Raw genomic sequence first — 21784 nt, forward strand, 5'->3', positions numbered from 1 at the left:
GGTCTGGCTAATTGCCCAAGGGCTCTAACAGATGAAATCCAGCTTGATGCTTTTAAAGGAGGACGGTTGGGTGGGTATGAAAACAATGATATCAAATAGCCTGAAGGGTCAGAATAGTGGATTGAAGCCCCAACACTCCAATGCAGTGCACTGCATTTGTTGGAGGTGCTGTCCTTTGGATGAGACATTAAACCAATGTCCTTTCTGTCTGGTCAGGTGGATATTAAAGATCCCAAGGCACTATTCTAAAAGTGAAAGCAGTTTCTCCTGATGGCCTGGTCAACAATCCCCCAGATGAAATTGATAATTTACTTCATTGCTGTTTGTGGGACATTGCTGTACGCAAATCGGCTGCTGCATTTGCCTGCAAAAATATGAGTGGGAGTGGGTCATGTAACTGTAACCTCTTTCGGTGCTGTTGAAGCTTACAGATGTCACATTTTGTGGTGCAGTGCAACTGAGATCTTAAATGGCTTTGTGTATATAAAAAAAAGTGCTGTTATTGGTTTTGTTTAAAAAAACATGTCCTCTTTCTACACAATTTAGGACCTGAGTAATGATACAGATGGCCAGTATTCCATTCAGATCCACGGCAACAAATCATCCCTCTTGATAAAGAACCTGGTTGCTAATGACAGCAATTATTACCACTGCCATGCTACCTATGAAGTGGGGATTGTGGGGAATAAGATCTTCCTGCGTGTTCACAATTTTATTGATGCCATCATACCTTTCGTATTTATTGTCGGGGAGGTGCTCATTCTAGTTGCTATCATTCTGGTTTGTGAGTGGAAGACAAAACCAAAAGGAGATTCTGCGGGTAAGAAACTGCTCACCTTTCTTATGTACCCCCCACCCCTTAAGGCTTACCTCTTTGACTGCACTTTCGGTCATCTCTTCCCCCCATTTCCTCCCTCTCGGCCAACTCTGGGGCCCATTCAGCAGGGTGAAGTGCTTTGAGATGACCTCCCAACGTGACAAGTGCTATATAACTAATTAAATTTATACTTATACCATTTTTTAAAAGGTTGATCATTCACTTCATGGCTGTTTGTGGAACATTGCGGTGTGCCAATTGGCTGTCCTGTTCGCCTAAAAAGACACAGTCACCACACTTCACAGTAAAATCCTACAAAGCACTTTGAGATGCTTCAACAGCATGATAAGGCATTGTATCAAATGCCACGATTATAATGCGACCTGTGTACAAATTGCATTGTAATATTTCACTTGAAACTGGATGTATCAAGTTCCGATTATTACAATTTCCAATCATACGCTTTAGAGCTTAAATGCACTATGCTAATCTTTGTCAGTGCTTGACTCACTTTGTATAATACTGTCACAGATATTTACATAGATTTATATAGATTGTAAAGTACAGAAACAAGCTATCTGACTCAACCAATCTGTGCCATTGTTTATACTCTACATGAGTCTCCAACTGCTTCCTTCTCCATAGGCTTCGGATCAACCAGAACTCTGCAGCCTCTGTTTTTTCCCTCACCAGGCTCCGTGACCCTATCACCCCCATCCTTGCCCAACTCCACTGGTTTCCTATCACACAGAGGATACAGTTCAACATCATGGTCCTCACCTTCAAAGCCCTCCACGGTCTTGCTCCCCCCTACCTCTGCGACCTCCTAACCCCCTACCATTCTGCTCCCTCCCTCTGCTCAGCGGGCTTCATGTCCCCCGACTCGCTCGCCCCACTATTGGCGGGCGGGCCTTCTGCCACTCTGCCCCCATCCTCAGTTCTTCCTCCCCGCCCCCTCCCTTGCCACCTTCAAGACCCATCTCAAGACCGTGGCCCTCCATCCTCCCCAACTCCGACCCCCAGCTCGGGTCCGAAACTTTATCTGTCCAGCGCCTTGGGATGTTCCCCTGACGTGAAAGGCACTATACAAATGTAATTTTGTTATTGTTGATGTTCTGCGGTCGATACCCTTTTTTTCTCCATCTTTCCCTTCTCGGCCTCTGTATGAGATCAAAATTCCACATAGTTTTAGCTTTAGGGCTAGTCTAAAATTTCGGATCGGCCAGGATTTCGGCAATTTTTTAGATGTGAGATATAATTTAGGAGCCGGTTTGCAAAACATTTTTCTAATAAAGAACTGGAAAAGTGACTGACGTTAACAATTTGCTAAACTAAATTTTGCATAGCCTGAAATGTTAACACAATAATCTTAGGGCAGGTGGAATTTCTGGTTTCTAAGGCATGTTCGTGCCAAAATCAAGAAGCACACCGATGGTCCCAACAGGACCAATACATCTACAAAGCAGTCTATCCTTTGTTTCTTTCTCTCTTTCCTTTCCCTCACCTATGATACGATCAAAGCTCCTAGCAGTGAACTCTGGCCTGCATTTTAACACAATAATCTTCGAGATGTGTCCCCTCCACACATTCTGCGTACTTAAGATTGCATTCAGTGGAGCCTCGTTATAACATGGTATTTGGGATCCTAGATACGCACTCAGCCCACTGTTTCCCATGTTAAAATAAAAATATCCACCTTCCGCACTATAGGTAACTGCTGACAACTTCCTATTTCCTGTGCAGCAAAGCAGGAAGTGTCATTGACAGCTCCTAATAATCTGGAACTCAGGCATTTTAGTCAGCCCAGCATATGGAAGCACATTCCAATGGGGCGGCACTGTAGTTGTTTAGAACAATAACAACAACAAAATTACATTTATATAGCGCCTTTCACTTTGATAAGATGTCCCAAGGTGCTGAAGAGCACAGGAACATACTCTAATTGCAAAACTAACTGAACTGATTAAAATAGTGCTGGGCTGACAGTACCAAGGAGTAGAATAATCTCCCTCGCTGCAAATTTCTTCCTTTTATACAATACTAGTTGTACCCGTTTCAGCTATGCTTGCAACCAAAGGATCCAATATGGAATGTAGATTGACACCCAGAAAGACACACAGACAGACATTTCATCTTTATCTACACTCATTTGGGAGGACTCCTTTTGGGAGGACTCAGCGGGAAAGACTCTGCCCTTTAAAAATGTAATTTTGTTGTTGTTGCCGCGGTTTAGCTTTGTCTGTGTTCTTTATTTTGTTCCCGCCACTTGGCTACGCGCGTGCTCTGAGACGAGGATGCCACAGTGCCATGGTCAGTCGGTGTGGCCACCAGGTATTACTGCAGTATGTGAGTACATATATAGGTGCTCTGTGACGCACGATGCCACAGTGCCACTTTGACTCGGCGACCACCCGGTGTAACTGCAGCAAAAAATGCAAAACTGAAAATAACTCATGAACGATAGGAGATACCCAAAAACAAAAAGGCCCATGTCTTTCCCAGGTGCAAGACTGCTCCGATGAGGCACAAATCATGTCTCTACATCAATCGGTTATTCAGATCCTTCTTGAAGCGCAGACAGACATTGTCGTTTTATTAGTATATATATAAGATTACTAAATTATCCTTTCAGGATGGTGGCTGTCTGTGTAATTATTTTATTGTTTGTTGTTTGTTTTCCCGCATGACATTCTTGACACAGTGAATGGCACAGAGACTGAAAAGTTTCATGAGAAAGTGTGAGTATATTCATTGTGGCTTTATTGAAAGATTTAATTGGAAACATTTTATTCTTCAATGCTAATCTGAGTTTCAATGGCCCTGCAGGAGTACACAGGAGGCACTGGATTCCAATGAAAATGGAACCCGGCACCGGTAAGTGCAGCTGCTTCAGCACAGGTCAGACAGTACTGTCCTGGATTAAGTGACTATTCTTTATTATTAAGTTTCCTTATTCCACATGCCTCTGTTTACCTAGCAGTAAGTAGGAACCCAGTTGTAGATCGATTGGCAGATTGCTTTCCGGGGATAAAATAATCCCTCAAAAAAGAATTGGTCAATCGATCCACGACTGTGTGTAGGACACTGCTTTGCGCAATTGGCTGCTGCATTTTGCCCACAAAACAGACTTTATAATATATTCTGTGAAGCGCTTTGAGACGTTGTAACAATGTGAAAAGGCGGTATATCAAATGTAAGGATTATGATTATTACTATTATGGAACTGCGGGTCTTCAAGGAATTTAAGTCAAACCAAGCGAGATTTGCCTTAAACTTTGTAGCTCTATGTAGTACAATTTAGTAGGTGCAAAAAATGAATTTGAATTAAACTAAGTGAGGTTTGCAAATTGCCCTCATAACTCTGTCATCTACTATTTTTAATAAAGGGGTTAAAAAATGTAATGTGCCATAACCAATTCCATATTTATAGAAAGTGTTATAGAATCTGATATGGAACATGGCACTTTTAACTCCAGTATCCCACAAGGAATGCTGTTTACTGCTTTGAAGACTAAAATAAGCTTTGATAAATTCTTATCAGACTACACTATTCTTTTCAGGTGAGTTTTCTTAGGTAGCAGAGGGAAGGATGTCTTGTCTCACCAATAATACATTACAACATCAACAACAAATTGCATTTATATAACACCTTTCTTCGATTGTGCCTTCAGTTGCCCTCCCACCTCTGGGCCTTCCCTCATCCCTAGCCCACCCCTCCCCCATGCTCAGGTCCTGACCCCTGACTGTCTAGCGCCTTGGGACATCCTCCCGACGTGAAAGGCACTCTATAAATGTAATTTTGTTGTTGCTGTTTGTGTTCACTACCTCACCCCTCACGCTGCTGAAACACTGGTCCACGCCTTTATCACCTCAAGGCTGGACTATGGGAACTCTCTCCTCGCCGGCCTTCCCGGCACCTCCCTCCACAAGCTGCAGGTCATTCAGAACTCTGCAGCTCGTGTACTGTCCCGCACCAGGCTTCGCGACCACGTCACTCCTACCCTCGCTCGCCTCCACTGGCTCCCCATCCCCCAGAGGATCGAATTCAAGATCCTCATCCTCACCTACAAGGCCATTCACGGCCTCGCTCCCTCCTACCTCTCTGACCTACTATCCCCCTACTTACCTGTCTTACCCTCCGTTCCTCTGGCTCCGGTCTGCTCCACATCCCCCGCCCTAACCGCCCTACCATCGGTGGCCGGGCTTTCAGCCTCTCAGCCCCCAGGCTGTGGAACTCCATCCCCCAGTGCCTTCGCCTTGCTTCTTCCCTTTCCTCCTTCAAGACCGGTCTCAAGACCTTTCTCTTCAAACGTACCTTCAGCTCCCCTCTCGACTCTCTACCCCCTCCTTGCTTCCTCCCTTCCCTCACACTGACCATTTCCCCCCTGCTCGGGTCCCGACCCAACTGTCCAGCGCCTTGGGACGTCCTCCCCACGTGAAAGGCGCTCTGTAAATGAAATGTTGTTGTTGTTGTTGTTCATGTCAAGAGGACGTCCCAAGTTGCTTTACAGTCAAGGGTTCGCACCTGATCTGGAGATTGGATTAAGAGAGGTGGACGAAAGGGGTTTGTGAATATTACTGAAGTCACGATCAAGATGGAAGGTCTTGAGATGAAATTTGAAGGAGACAAGAGAACGAGCAAAGCAAAGGGTCACCGGGATGGAGTTCCAAAGGATGGGGGCAGAGAGACTGGTGCCATTGGTGGGGTGGGCAGGGTGGGGGGCATGGAACAGGCTTGTGCCTGCCAAGCAGAGGGAGTGGGCGGGTTGCTAATGTTTTGGAAGGTTGCAGTAGTCCAATGGGATAAGACCATGAAGGAAGAGGATCTTGAACTCAATCCTTTGGGCGATGGGGAGCCAGTGGAGCTAGGCAAGGATCAGGTGATAGGCTTGTGGAGCCTGGAGTGGAAGAGGACACAAATTGCAGAGTTGTGAAAATTCAAGCAGAATCCAATGCATTTGGGAGAACCATCTGCTGAGAAGGATAACACAACAACAACTTGCATTGATATAGTACAATTCATCCAGTAGCATTCACCGCACTGAAGCTCAATCTTCACTGCTACAATTTGCCATTTGCAGAAAAACTACACCCCACTCATTTTCTTCTTGTGGAGGACTTGTGGAGTACTGTAGCTCAGTGGTTAGAGCACTCATTTTGCAAGTGAGAGCCCTCAAGTCCAGGCAGGGTGAAACCTTGGGCAAGTTTCCTTACTCCACCCGCCTAAAAGTAATCCCTCTAAAAACCAAAAACAATAATAAATTGATCATTTTCAATCTACGACTGTTTGTGGGACATTGCTGTGCGCAATTGGCTGCCGCGTTCGCCCACAAATATACAGTCAATTCACTTTACAGTGTGTTCTGTGAAGCGCTTTGGGACGTCCTCCCGACGTGAAAAGCGCTATATCAAATGCAAGGATTATTATTATTATATTCTTCTTTCCCTGCCTTGTTGTGCTTCTTTTCTTTGATCATGTTATTATGCTCTATTCAATTGAAACCAAGTCAGCTGACACAGCAGAACCAACTTGCCTTCTTGCCGAAGTCCTAGAATGCGTTGTTGCCAATCAACTCCACACATGCCTCTCCTCCCACTCCCTCTTCGAACCCCTCCAGTCCGGTTTCCGCCCTGTCCACAGTACATACTGCGCTTGTGAAAGTCTCAAATGACATTCTCTCTATCGGTAACCAAGGCTCCCTCTGCCTCCTTGTCCTCTTGGACCTCTCCGCCACAGTTGATCACGCCATCCTACTCCACCACCTTTCCTCCGTCATTCATCTCAGTGGGACCGCACTCGCCTGGTTCGAGTCCTACCTCACAAACCACCAGCAGTACATCTCCACAAACGGCTTCTCCTCCCGCTCTCACCCGGTTATCTGCAGGGTACCCCAAGGAACCATCCTTGGCCTCCTCTTCTTCCTAATCTACATGCTCCCTCTTGGGGATGTCATCCGCAGACATGGGGCACACTTCCACATGTACGCGGACGACACCCAATTCTATTTTTCCACCTCACTTTGCAACCCCCCAGTCCCCTGATGTTCTGTCAGCCTGCCTGTCAGACATCAAGAGCTGGATGAGCACGAATTTCCTTCAGCTAAATGTTGACAAGATGGAAGCCATACTCTTTGGCTCTCATCAACGTCTTATCGCACAGTTCTCACCTCCTCCACCTACCCGACCTGCCCCTAAAACTCTCCAAACCCTTACGCAACCTAGGTGTCAGGTTCGACCCCCAGTTATCCTTCCTCCCACACATCCGGTCCCTCACGAGCACCGCTTTCTTCCACCTCTGACGCATCGCCCGTCTCTGCCAATATCTCACCCCAAAAGCCGCCAAAACCCAGATCCATGCCTTTGTCACCTCTCGGCTGGATTATTCAAATACCCTCCACTACCATTCATAAAATCCAGTTCATCCAGAATTCTGCCGCCCACATTCTTACCCGCACCAAACTCCGCTCCCTGATTACCCCAGTCCTTGCCTGACTGCACTGGCTGCATGTCCCAGAGAAGATCAATTTCAAATCCCTCCACTTCTCTGCACCCCCCCTACCTCTCTGACCTCCTCTCTCCTCACAACAGTGCCCGTTGCCTTCGCTCCACCGTGTCTGGCCTCCTCCTTGTCCCCCAAATCCTCCACTCCACCATCGTCGGCCACTATGCCCCGAGGCTCTGGAACTCCCTTCCTCACACCCTTCGCCACACCCCCTCTCTTCCTACTTTTAGGTCTCGGCTAGAGACCTTTCTTTTCAACCGTGCCTTTGGTCACCTTCCTCCCCCTCCCACTGGCACGGCCCCGGGATCCGTTATTGTGAAGCGCTTTGAGACGCCATCCAGTGTGGAGGGCGCTATGTAAATCCAAGTTATTGTTGTTCATAATCTATAATAGTCTCCAGCAATTGGCAGCTGTTGAGACTTTGAAGAATTTTTAAACAGCGAGGTGGTTGGACCTCCCATTGTCAGTCTTTGCTTTGATGCACTGCTGTGTGGTGCTGTTTCATGATGGTCAGAACATTTGCTATAAGCTGTGCATCAGTCTGGATCTGAGCGAGGTAAGATCACAGAATTACCATCCTGTTCCTGAAAGCAGAAGCACAGCATGCAAAGTACAAGAGCCTTAAGATCTCTGCCTAATGTGTACCTAATAAGTGAAGCCACTCACTTTATCTTTCTAAACTGCTGCATATCAAACCGGTTCAGACTAATTCATAAAACGGTTTGATTGCATTGAGATGACACGTGACTGTAAAACATAATAATAATAATCCTTGCATGTGATCTAGCGCTTTTCACATCTTCTAAACGTCTCAAAGCACTTCACAGAATATACTGTAAAGTGAATTGACTGTATTTGTCGGCGAAACGCAGCAGCCAATTGTGCACAGCAGTGTCTCACAAACAGTTGTGGATTGAAGTGACCAATTTATTATTTTTCTTTTTTCTTGAGGGATTATTATCAGGCATGTGGAGTAAGGAAACTTGCCCAAGGTTTCGCCCTACTGAGAATCGAACCCAGGTCTCTTGCTTGCGAGGCGAGTGCTCTAACCACTGAGCTACAGGTCTCCACAATAGCAGGTTTGGGAATCAACCCCCCAGCCCCCTTATACCCTCCTGACTTCTGGAGAAGGCTTTCATCTCTGATCATATGTTAACACGTGCCATTTCACAGAATGATCTTAGCATAGCTTGTTCATGTATGTGTGAGGTCATGTGTGGTGCTCTGCCTTCCTTCACTTCACCACAATTGAAGTGGCTACTATCTATACAGCATCCAGTTTGCATCAAATTTAAGTTCTTCAGTACTGTTACAGCATTGACGTTTACAGTAATAATAATCATCCTTTTGATAAAGTGTGTTTCACTTTATGGGATGACATTTCAAAGTGTCTCACAGGCCATATTATTAAGTGTAGTGACTGTGTATTTTGTAGGCAAATAGTGGAAACGCAATGTAGATAGATGGCCCGGCCGCCTCTAATAGTCACGTCAGTAGGTTATAGAGTGTTCGGTGAATACAAATATATACAAATATAGGACACTCACTTCTGCTAAACACACAGCTAGCTGAAGAGCTTTGTAACTAAATATAGATATTTCTTCTCTCTCTCTCTCGCAGGAAAAGTGAAGCCCAATAGAAATCCTTTTGAAGCGCCTTTCTTCTGCCGTGTACAAAGGTGACTCACGCAAATCTTGAATTGCTACTAGATGAACCAAGCAATGAATTGAGCAAATGCTTCCCTGCCATCTGCACTAGAATTAGATCTTCAACCAGCAGACATCCAATGACTTCTCGGTTGTTACTTTCAATGCACAGATTTTTCACACTTGATCACTTGCACTAACCTATTCGCAAACCATCCAATATCCAGCAGATGTGTTCCAGCAGAACGCAGGTCAGAAATTCCACCCAGTCTTTAGGCCTGCAAGAGACCATTTTGATTTAAAATTTAAGATTGCGCAGAATTGTGAAAAATTCTTAAATACAGTCTTAATTGAGAAGTAATTTTAAGCGGGTCTTTTTCACAGTTGTGCCCAATCTTAAATTGTAAGACCAAAAAGCGCCATCCACTTAAATGCAAGCTGTAGCAAAAGATCAGACTTTGAGCTTTTGGTGCTGAAATAGTTCAATATTCATCTTGAGTTGCAGGAAATTTACAAGTGAAAGACAGTTTTCAAAGTCAAAATTTTAGTTATGTAGATTGTGGATCTGCACTTACAATAAGGTAGGGCTCTTCAGCCTTGAAAAGATATGTCTCAGGAGGGGCATTACAGAGCCAAATTAGATGCTTAATGGAAAACTCAAAGCAAACCCAGAGCAATAACTTCAGATCCGCCAAAGCAGCAGGAAAAGAGAGCACAGGTCGAAGGTTGTGAAGGACAACTTTTCTTTAGATAGAAGATGAAGAATTGAAGCCAGAGTTTAATACTACAAATTCATTCAGCCTTTGAGGGTATCTAAGCGAATAGGTTTGAACCATGGAACCAGATTCTCTCTCTCTCTGTCTGCCCTCTCTATGTCTGCCACTCTCTCACTCTTTTTGTCTGCTCTCTCTGTCACTCACCTCTCTTTCTCTGCCTTGTTCTCTCTCTGCCCCTTTCTTCCACTCTATCTGATCTTGGCACTCTGAGGGAAAATCCTTTTCTACATATGTACAAAGTTGTGTTCTTGTGCACAAGATTAAGGCTAATGTCGCATCCACAGTTCTTGTGAGCAGCTTTGCATAATCTTTTACATGTGGACGACTTGAAGTTTTTTGTCCAGGATCTGCCTCGGGCTGGCAAACATTTTTCTCTACCAGTATTGAGCACTCTTAACTATTCACAGGGTGTGCTTATGAAAAAAGAACCAAGAGGCTGTATATGGTTTGTATGGGTCATGTTTGACAATAAAGTGCAACGTAAATTTACATTTATAGAGCGCCTTTAATGTTGGGAAGCTGTCCCAAGGCCCTTAATAATCCTGGCTGGGCACCTGAGCTGGGGATGGAAGCTGAGGGAAATGGGGAGGGGAAAGATGATTCAACGGGTAGTCAAAGAGGTAGGTCTTGAGATGGATCTTTAATGAGGTTTGACATTCATATTTGCTATAGTGATGTGATGCTTGGATTGGTACTCTGGAAGGTTGATAGTAAATTGGCTGCAGGGCACTGAAAGGGGCACTGAATTAATATTAACCTCCACTTCATTTTCTTAATAAATCCAAAAACTCTGTGTGCAAGAAGTTTATGTGAAAAGGTTGGATTGTGCTTAATCACCTATTGCTTTTGTACAAAGGTAGTGCAACGCATGAGAACAGAGTACAAACGAACTGTAACAAAGCTCAAGTATTTATTGCAGTCATATAGGGTTAGAAAGGATAGGGATCTGATTGTGAGAATGGCTGTTGAAAATAATTCAAGATTTCAAGGAGTAATGAGGCGATGGTCGGGTTGGTATTCTGGAAGATGATATCAAATTGGCTGCAGGGTATTCTGCACCCAGCTCTCTGATGTGACCTGTAAGCCTGACTCTTGCCATGTAACTATAATCACCACAGTTTTGGAGATACTTTTAATCAGCAGCAATCTGACAGGAGGCTGGACTGCAGTATTAAATAATGAAGCTCCACGTTTCTTTGGTGTACTGGGATCCATGAATAAAAATGAGCTTTTATTGCCTTTATTAGCGCGCCTGCCCAACCCCCTTCCTCACCGCACATATTTTGCGGCAGTAAACGGTCCCTTTGACCCCTGAAAGCTGAATATTTTCAACACTTCTCGTCCATTTCTGTCACCAATTTGTGAAGTCTAACTTCTGTAAAATGATCTGGCAACTTTTTCTAAAAGGTAATGTCTAATTATGGCAATTATTTCAAATGATCATTGGGTTAGTTTCTTTCAGCCTTTCCATTGCCCCCTTTTAAGCCATGCCAATTGGTGATTGATAAGACTGTATTGGATTTAGAAACCAGCCTTAACTGGCTTTAAAAACGTTCGGTACTAAGAATGTGCTTATTGTCAAAACAATTGTAAAATTATGATCAATTGCCTCTGAACATTGCACGCTCACTACATGTGACCGTGTTTACAAGAATATCAGTGACAACTTGCACTGTGTGGGGTCATAGTGTCGAAGTAGGACACCATTGAGCTCCAATGCTTGAAGCAATAGCATAAGACTGTATTCTCCCTGATGGTGATGGCTGTCTCCAGAAATACGCAGAGAAAAACACCAGTGTAGACTTGGTGAGCAGAATGACTTCTTCATTTACAGTAACATTCCACATTTAACATGCTGGAAATGAACCAAAGTGGGATGTATGCTTTTCTCAGTAAACTGACCCCAATACTACTTGTATTGGCCTGAGGATAAATAGGAACTTCAGAGAGTACAACAATTAGATTAGGGTATTGCACACTCGCAGGAAATTGTTGATAGAACTGAATGTTTCTTAAAAAAATTACAATTCTTCAGTAAGAGTACCACTAGTATAGATGACAATAATGGTAAAGATAATTCAGCAGGGCCGGATTAAGGGATTGGGTGGGCCCTAAACCAAATCATATTTGGGGGCCCTTTGAATTATGCACACAAAATATTCCACAATAATTTCTTGCAGCACTTCATAATTGCAAATATGTTAACTACATGATGCTTTTACCTCCCGCTGGTCTCTTTGTGTATTTGTGAGTGAATTCAATCTATCCTGGATAATTGTAGACTGAATGAGTTTTTGACTAGATTTATCTTTGAGAACGAGCGTTCACCTTCACAATACTGATAGAGTTAAGAACATACAAAGAGCAACTGCCACATTTGGGAATGTTGATTCCACCAAGTGATTCAGTGTCATACGCTTAAGTATTTCTTGAGGAGTTTTCTAACTCATAATATGTGATAGAAATCTAGAAAGTGCACAAATTCACCAACACTGTCCACATCAAAATCTTTTTTCAGCGCCACTAAGATAAGCTCTACTGCTGTTAGACATGGCTCCTGCTCTCCAAAATACCTAATACCTTGACTTACCTTCTAGACATGTGACTCAACAATAACAACAAAAACAACAAAATTACATTTGTAAAGCGCCTTTTACATTGGGAGGACATCCCAAGGCGCTGAACAGTCAGGGATCAGAATTCAAGTGTGGGGGGGCAGGGTTGGGGTGAGGAAGGGCAGATGGTAGGAGGGTGGCTGAAGGCACGGTCAAAAAGGAGGGTCTTGAGTCATGCCTTGAAGGAGGCAATAGAGGGAGCAAGGCAAAGGGATTTCCACCATCTGGATCTCCACGATGGAGTTCCAGATGGTGGGGGCAGAGAGGCTGAAAGCCTGCCCGTCGATGGTATGAGGTTGACAGGAAGAGGGCAGCAGGCGGTAAAGGCGTCAGTTATACCCGGGGCCCATCAGACCTCAGGGCCCCCTCAGACATCGGGGCCTTAAGCCATGGCTTAGCTGGTTTGAGGTGTTCTTCAACACTGAATGTATTTGGTTTCATTATGAAACTCAGCTGAAGTTTACCCCCTCCCAACCAAAGCTGACGATTTATTTTTGATGTTTCAGTACATCAGATATTGAGCGCCTTTTGTCACCTGCCTGAAGTTGGGCCCTGTTTGTATTGCTGAAGTGAAACAATATCACATCAAGCTGTAAAGTGATGAGGAGCATGAGCCCAATCTAAATTTCTAATCACATTACCTCGGAGGGTGAGGAGAATTCTTCCCCTCAATCATGGCAGCCCTGAGATTTCTCAAGATCTGAGCGGTGAGACCATTGTCTTAAAATTTATGGTAGTGCAGAATAATGGAAAACGTATTCAATTCAGTATTAATTTCGAAGACAGTTTTAACATGAAAAATTGCCTTTCAAATTAAGGCAGAATTGAATCATTTTCCTTAATTTTGCACAATACTAAATTTTAAGACAAAGATCTGAAGGATAAAATCATGAGAATTTTCCATCCTCTGGTTTGTTTTCTTAAGTAATTTAAGAGCTGATCTTATGATATCTTTACAACATAGATGTAATAGACAACAAACACCATCTATTTTATCCCAATGTTTCTCTGCAATCCATACAGAGATCCATGTTCCAGTTTGTAGCTGTATTTGAAGTGTGCACAGTTCATGTCTCTTACATGTTTAATAGAGAAGAACTTAAAATACACTGAAGATTTTTGCTATTTTTGCCCAAATATCACCTGTTCTAGATATACTACATCATTCAGAAATATGTGCTAGGCTTTAACCTTTTTGACTTTTTGAATTTTTAGTTTATCTAGAACAGTAAACTACCTCATACCATGTCCATATACTGAGTTTAAAACTTTTGACTGAAAGCGTATAAAAGAGAAATGTATGAGTATGATACAATTATCTCATCCACTGGCATGACTGGTTTGCTAAGGAATTTGAAATCCATTGTTGCCTGTTCAGTTGTTTTGCTTCACCCACAAAATAAACAGACAATTCACTTTACAGTATATTCTGTAAAGTGCTTTGAGATGTCTCAATGACGTGATGAGGCGATATATCAAGTACAAGGATTATTATTATAAGTTCAGAAAACTATTCCTATTATTTGCGTTTAAGCACTCTGTGAAGAATACTATATAAATCCAAGATGTTGTTGTAATTATATCTTCTGGAAATACACAGGTTAACTAGAGGTTATCATGTGCTAATTGCTATGCTGTATTTGTTATTGTTTTTTGAGTGATATGATATTAAATACAAGTATTATATCATCTGAAGCATTTTTTTCACTGCACACATATTATCAGTTTCCTCTCCATGTCACACACACCATCCTGACTTGGAAATAAATTGCCATTTTGTCGTTGTCGTTGGGTCAAAATGCTGGAACTTCTCATCCAACATCATCGTGGGAACACATTCACTACAAGGATTGCAGTGGTTTAAAGAGAAGGCATCACCACCACCTTCTCAGGGCAGCCAGGGATGAACAATAAATCTTGGTCCTGCCAGCATTGCCTATCCCCAGATGAATAAAAAAATTATATGCAAAAATATTATAAATTCACTTATAAAATTTATAGGCCCTACACTTCACAGCAAATTGGGTAAAAAACTTTAAAATATTCTCCCTATGTGATATCCTACCGACATGAAAGGCGCTACATCAAATGCAATGATTACTATTGTGCAACATATTTAGTACTACAGTGTGTAACGAGCATGGATAATCCATAAAGTCTTTATTGCCGTACAATAATATTCATTATGTGCTTTTTTCTAAACATATTCTACCCTCGGGTTCAAACCTACTAGTATTTCTGTTACTCATAATGTCTCCCACAAACCTCAGATTTAATTATTTTGTCACTGTTGGAAAAAAAACCTTCAATCTTTATCACTCAAAGCTGCTGTGCACAGAAATACCATAGAAATAAATAAACCAATGTGTTTTAGGATGGAAATAAATAAAACGATGGTTTTAAAGCATATGAGTCTATGTTTGGAGTTTGTTTTATAAAACCAGGTGTAATATATTTGGGAGCTATATCAAATGCAAGGATCCTTGTGTTTTGTGTAACTGCATTTTTTCAAATGACTATTTTGTTCCATTTTTGGTCCCCATCAGCTCAAGTCTTTTGAAGCAATTATAATTCATGACCACAAGGTGGCACCAAATCCACTTTAAATATTGGGGCGAAAAATCCAATGTTCCGGAACTAATTCCTTGTTTGTGGAATTTATTACATAATCTGTTATGCAAAATCGTATTATTCCATACTTTCTGAAAACCTGTCTGGTCCTTTAAACTTGAATACCAGATGGAGGTGTTCAGAGACTTTCAGATCAGATTGTGCCTGGGGTTGGGGAAGGAGCGAGATGTTGGGGCTTATTTCAAAACACATATTAACCTCTTAAACAAGGAATGGAACCTGTTTAGGAATACCATGATTTTTACCCATTAATTTTCTTTCTCCAACAGCCACCAAAATGTACAGAATTTTCTTGTTCTTTCTAATTAAACTTTGAACCTTGCCTTTCCATTCATATCTTTCCATTCAATGTATCAATGATCACATTATCTAGATTCCCACTGGGTCAGAGTTTAGCTGAGCCATGTGTAAAGCACAGATCTTCTGTGTTACCTTAGAGCCCACATTGACATACAACTCATTATAGATCAGATTGTCTGACAGTTCCTCTCAGAGATTACAAGACCTCCTCAAATTGATCTTTAGAGAGCTCTCATTCTTTGACTAATTGCAATCATAAGATACATAACAATTGCTAGATGAAAGAAGACCAAGGTCCACCCAGTTCCCCTTCCATCATCCTAGCAGTCGTATGCACGTCAAGTCCTAATCTCGCAATGAGCACAAAGACATGTATTGAGGCAGACAGATAGCTCCATAGCTCTTTTCATATTAGCAAACAACCCTAAATTGAGAAATTCACAAACAGGATGGGATGGGCTAATTTTTCATCAAATCAGTAGAGTTCAAGTCCCCAGAAATCACGATCAGGCTGTACACAAAGTATCACACATAGGTTTGGTGGCCGCAACATAAAGGGGTTCGCTAGCCCCTGGAAACAATTGCAAACGAGACCAAGAAGAAAGATCTCCAGTATTCTAAATGGGGTTGAGAAAGTAAACCCACAATGGTCTCAAATGTGCCAAAGCAGCAGAAAAAGAAAGCAGAAGTTCGGGATGCAAGGGACATCATTTCTATATTCAGTAATCTGTTGGTGGATGCTTCCAGCATGTACTGTATCAGGTTTGCCCAATTACAGCAGAGCACCCAATTGAACTATCTATGCCAACAGCAGCATCTTGGATTACGGCTCAAATAATTGGCCTGGATGTGAAGGAAATGCCAAAGCGCCTTATTTTGATGTGACAAAAATGTGATAATTATGATTGCACACATACTGTATTGGAATATATTAATTATAATTACACACATGACAAATTGTATTTTTTCTCCCTCTTTGCTGAAGTTATTCAAAAGAGAATCAAAATAAAATTAATAAATATTCCTCTAAAGAAAGAGGATTTTTTTGAGGTTTTGGTCATTAGAAAAAAAAAGTTTGTGCGGGTGAGGGCTGAGGGGAGCAGGCAGTGACAGCTCTACAGGTTTGTTGGCTTTAGTGGCTCTTATGTGAAATAAATTGAGAAAAACTCTTGCTTGGGAATAATTTGGTAATCTCACTCACAGAAGGTGGAAAAGTACTGGCACAGATTGGTTTGCTCTTTTGAGGTTGTGGCTGACATCTGTTGTTTATGAGAGAATACAGCAAGCAGCAATTTTTTGTGCTAAATGAAAATTGTCATTTTTCCAAACATAGACGTTTATAATTCTAAAGAGAAGGGAGATCCTCCAGGTGAAATTGTTCATTCACTTCCTGGCTGCTTGTGGGACATTATTGTGCACAAATTGGCTGCTATGTTCACCCACAAAATACAGTCACTGCACTTTACAGTTTATCCTGTGAAGCTCTTTGGGACATCTTCCTGATGTGAAAGGCACTATACCAAATGTTACGATGATTATTTCATGTTCACGTGGTCAGTAACTTATGTAACTTATGAACGGATGTAACCTGAGCCAAGGTTCAGTTTTGCCTTTGTTCAGTTTGTACATACATTAATGGAGTAGAACCAGATCAATACTCTTCTCCAGTGAATAGTCACTGCACTGACAAGAGGCATGTCAAGTAATTCCCAATTCTGTGACTGTTTGCCATACCCTAATACCTCCTAGTATCTGAATATCTCTCATTTAAACATCCTTATTGTTTCTGCTTCTACAGCTTTCCAGAGCAGTGTCTTCCAAAACCCTCTCGTTGAAGAAATGCTTCCAAACCTCAGTTCTAACTGACTTTGTTCTGATTTTAATGCTCTGCTCCCTTGTGATGTTAGTTACATTATTGTTGCATATAGTCTGACAACCTAGGGTGGCTGGATGAACAACAACAGCATATTGCATTTATATAGTGCATTTCATATTGGGGAGGATACCCAAGGTGCTGGAATTCCACTATTCCAGGAGTTCAAAGTTGAATCATTCTTTGGAGAATACACAACCAATTATTTGTTTGCAGATCTGAAGATGAATGGATTTATGGATGAAATTGTGAAGAATACAACCAAATTTTGAATGAAGCACACAGAAGGTAAACAATGGAATTAAATCAGAAAGAGAAACAGATAATAATAATAATCTTTGCATTTGATATAGCTCCTTATCATGTCTTTGAGATGTCTCAACACGCTTCACAGAATATACTGTAAAGTGAATTGACTGTATATTTTGAGAACAAAACCAATCAGCCAATTGCGCAAAGCAGTGTCCCACAAACAGTCAACAACAACAACAACAACAAGATTCCATTTATAAAGCGCCTTTCACGTCAGGAGGACGTCCCAAGGCGCTGCACAGTTGGGTCATGACCCGAGCAGGGGGGAAATGGTCAGGGTGAGGGGAGGGAAGGGAGGGAGCGAGGAGGGGGGAAATGGTCAGGGTGAGGGGAGGGAAGGGAGGGAGCGAGGAGGGGGTAGAGAGTCGAGAGGGGAGCTGAAGGCACGGTCAAAGAGAAAGGTTTTGAGACCGGCCTTGAAGGAGGAAAGGGAGGAAGCAAGGCGAAGGCACTGGGGGATGGAGTTCCAGAGCCTGGGGGCTGAGAGGCTGAAGGCCCGACCACCGATGGTAGGGCGGTTGGGGCGGGGGACATGGAGCAGACCGGAGCAGTCGTGGATTAAGTGATCAAATTATTATTTTTAAAATGATTTATGTTTTTTTAAAGGGGTTATTACCCCGGGAAAAGCAATCCACCAATCGATTAACAACTGGGTTTCGATCTACTGCTAGGTAAACAGAGGCGTGTGGAGTAAGGAAACTTGCCCAACGCTTTGCCTGGCCCAGGAATCAAACCCAGGTCTTCTCACTTGCGAGGTGAGTGTGAGCGCTCTAACCACTAAGATACAGGACTCCACAGATCAAGAGATTACAACACACGTTAAAAAAAATGGAACATATGAAAAATCACCTGTACAATGTTATCATTATATAATCAATCAATCAATCAACTGTAGTGGTTAACCTTTTGGCACCAGTAATCTGTGTCCTCAACTAAAATAAAAATCCTGCAGGATTAGAAGAAATGCATTGCATAGAAAGCTGAGCCGCAAGATTACAGCAGTTATGTCACACAGTGGTTATGTCACTGAACTGGACAGGATTATGTTGCATGTTTGATGAGCATAATGGAAATTTACCTTGAACTGCATTAAATTACAACAGAATCATTTAATTAACCCGGCCTAAGAGTCTTTCAGACAACCTTGATCTATGGGTACATTACGTGAAAGGAATTAGATCATCATGCATCAGTATATTAATAAATAACAATAAATCACGTTGTCAGCAACTTTCCTGACTTGGAGTAATTGCTGTGATGTAGTCCCGTAGTTTAGTGATTAGCGCACACGCTCGCAAGAGAGAGGATCTTGGTTCTACTCCCGGGCAGGGCAAAACGTTAGGCAAGTATCCTTACTCCACATTGCTTTTTCGGGGGTAATCTTCTCTTAAAAATAAAAATTAATCCATGACTGTTTGTGTGACACTGTTGTATGCAATTGGCTGCCTCGTTTCACCCACAAAATATACAATCAATTCACTTTACAGAATATACTGTGAAGCACTTTGAGATGTCTCGAAGGCATGATAAGGCACTACATAAAATGCAAGGATTATTATTATTATTAATATGTCCACTTGAAGCAACTAATCTGAATGCGAATATAAAGTAATATCAACGAAAACCCTTTGGGGCTAAAATTCTGTGCTCTAGTTGAGAATTTAGATTGGTCACAGCAGTATTCCACAACCAGTTGTGGATTGAGTGACCACATTTTTTTTAGGGATTTTTACACCTCAAAAAGTAATCTGCCAATTGACTAACAACTGGGTTCCTACTTATTGCTAGATAAAGGCGTGTGGAGTAAGGAAATTTGCCTAAGGTTTTGCCCTACATCAGTTTGCTGTGTGTTTCCTCTTTCTACCTGCTTGTGTGCTCACTAGTCTGACTGGGAGCATCCCATACGTATTATAATAATAATAATCCACATCTGATATAGCACCTTATTACGTCTTCGAGACGTCTCAAGGCGCTTCAGAGTATATAGTGTAAAGTGGGTCTCCTGAAGGTGCATCTCCCCAGGCTGGAAGGAGTGGAACCAGTAGAAGTAGCAGATGCACCACAGAACACTTTACTGTAAAATCTCTTTTAAAGGAGTCAGTTTGAATTCCACCACAAATAGCAACAGACACTGGATCAGGAGGATTAAGTAAAACGAAATTTCATGAAAAGAAAGAACATACAAAGAGGTGGAAGGTGTGATTAATAAAAGAAAGGGCAACTTTGAAAAATCGGTGGCACTTCTTATTTTTTGTCTGACACAAGTAGAAACCCATCACCATGCTTAAGTGTATTCAAACCAGACTGAGAGTTCCCCATATGTGTGCCACCAAACAGAAATTTCCCTGTGTCTGGAATGGAATTTGCACTCTCTCCATCAGGGGGCACACCCTTGCATACATAATTCTGAAGAGTACTAGGCGCAGGTTGACGAGAACATTGTCTGGTAAGCTTCCTGCTGCTTGTCCAGTTGGGACCTCCCTAACTATTAGTAATTTGGTTTGCAAAGTAAGCAGTAGCTAAGTATAAATAAACCATTCTCTCAATGACTGGTCTGCATCTCCAAGTCCTATGGTGAACCAGGCTGGCTGATCGGTCATCAGCAGACCCATGGAGCACTGCGGATCTTCTTGGCTCAGCATTGGTACTACCAAGACTTCCAGAGAGGGTTGACACGATTCCCGCATTCTGTTCCCAAGCAACTTGGCGCAACTCAACTCTAAGGAAGCCCTGCTTACGTAGAATGGTCACTAGTTATTCAGTGGTGACACAAACATAATGGGTCGAATGTATTCTTCTGCGATAACAAGTTCTATCAGTTATTTGATATATCCAAAAATACTAATACGAAAATATGAGGAACATATGCAGGATATTTTGTCGTCCAATGTGAATGTATATGGTTACACTACATCACTAGAGATTGTTTGTTAATTAATTTTGTATCTGCATCTTTTAATTATACATGACGGTATAGAATTATACAGAGTATTACAGAACAGGCCATTTGGCTGAACTAGTCGGCCTGGTGTTTATACTCCATGGCGCAGTAATGAAGAGTGCATCTAAGTGAGTTATCAAAAGAAAATATTATCTACAATGGTAAGTTTTGCAAATTCTTGGAAATAAATTAACATAGGGATAATGACCAAAGGAAGGACTTGGTTAGAATGCCTTGCCAATTAAGAACTGTTGTTTCGTGCCCTCCGTTCCACCATTGGTGGCTGCGCTTTCAGCCACTATGCCACGAAACTCTGGAACACTCTTCCTCTATTCTTCCACCTTGCCCCTTCCTTTGCGCCGGAAGACCTTCCTATTCAACAGTCACCTTCCCCAACCCCTCCCCCCGGTTCCATGCTCCGCCACTGTTGAGTGCTCTGGGACGCTACCCTGCGGGAGGGGCGCTATATAAATACAAGTTGTTGCTGTTGTATTGAATCAGCAAAAGATGTAAGAATGTATGCAAATGTACTGTTGCAAAAACAAACCAGGTTCGAATACTGTAGGCTACTCCTCTATTCGCTTCCTCTGCTCAGCTAATTTGGGCTCCCTGAGCGCCACCGCCTGCCCCCCACTCTCAGCACCACCATCGGCATCGTTCTTCTAACCCCTTCTCTTTCTGTCTTCAAGTCTCTCTTGATATCCTCCTCGCTCCCTACCCCCACCAGCCCCCCATTCCCCTCCCGCTCTTGCTTGTGTCTTTGCAAAGCATTCCGAGATGCTATCCTACGTGAAGGGTGCTATATAAATGCAAGCTGTTGACGTTGCTGTTATTTAAAAGGATGCAGATTGTGTGACCACATCGACTGATCAATTGAGAATGCTTTTATGGTATGTACTGAGCCAAGACACTGATAATGTAATGCTCACATTTGACATTTGTACCTTTCACACCAGGAGGATGTCTCAAATTTTTTACATGATTCATACTGTGTAGTTTGTAGGTGAATGCCTGCCTTCGAGTAACAGCTGTAGTGCCAGTTTGTTAAAATATCTTAAAATGTGAATATAAAATCATTCATGTCAGTCAGGTTATAAGGGCAGCAGGAAAAGAGGGCACAGTTTCCAGGTTGTGAAGGACAATTCTCAGGACGGATGTCAGGAAGCATTTATTTACACAGAGGGCAATCAACTGCTGGCATGGGATACCACAGATCTTGTGACACTAAAAGAAATTGATTAATTTTCTGTTCAGTGCCTAATAAATTAGTTGGCTTATAGCTACAAATATGATCTCTGTTGCTCGCCTACCTGCCGGCTCACCTGTTCAGCTCTAGCTGTTATTGTTGAAGAGCTCCGGGATGTACCCAAT

The 21784-nt window shown here is 42.4% G+C and overlaps 1 protein-coding gene across 2 annotated transcripts in view; it reads left to right on the forward strand.

The window, feature by feature from the left end:
- The window catches only part of LOC103177847 (embigin), a 34061-nt gene extending 24800 nt beyond the window's left edge, over window positions 1-9261 (forward strand). For both annotated transcript variants that reach the window (XM_042335365.1, XM_042335369.1), the window contains exons 6-9: window positions 547-820; window positions 3519-3555; window positions 3644-3691; window positions 8940-9261. In XM_042335365.1, coding sequence (XP_042191299.1) covers window positions 547-820; window positions 3519-3555; window positions 3644-3691; window positions 8940-8958 — 378 coding nt within the window. In that variant the 3' untranslated portion in view covers window positions 8959-9261. The remainder of the gene's footprint in view (window positions 1-546; window positions 821-3518; window positions 3556-3643; window positions 3692-8939) is intronic.
- The last annotated feature ends 12523 nt before the right edge of the window (window positions 9262-21784 follow it).

The sequence above is a fragment of the Callorhinchus milii genome, unplaced genomic scaffold, assembly GCF_018977255.1.
Source record: "Callorhinchus milii isolate IMCB2004 unplaced genomic scaffold, IMCB_Cmil_1.0 Scaffold1, whole genome shotgun sequence".
Taxonomy (NCBI): domain Eukaryota; kingdom Metazoa; phylum Chordata; class Chondrichthyes; order Chimaeriformes; family Callorhinchidae; genus Callorhinchus; species Callorhinchus milii.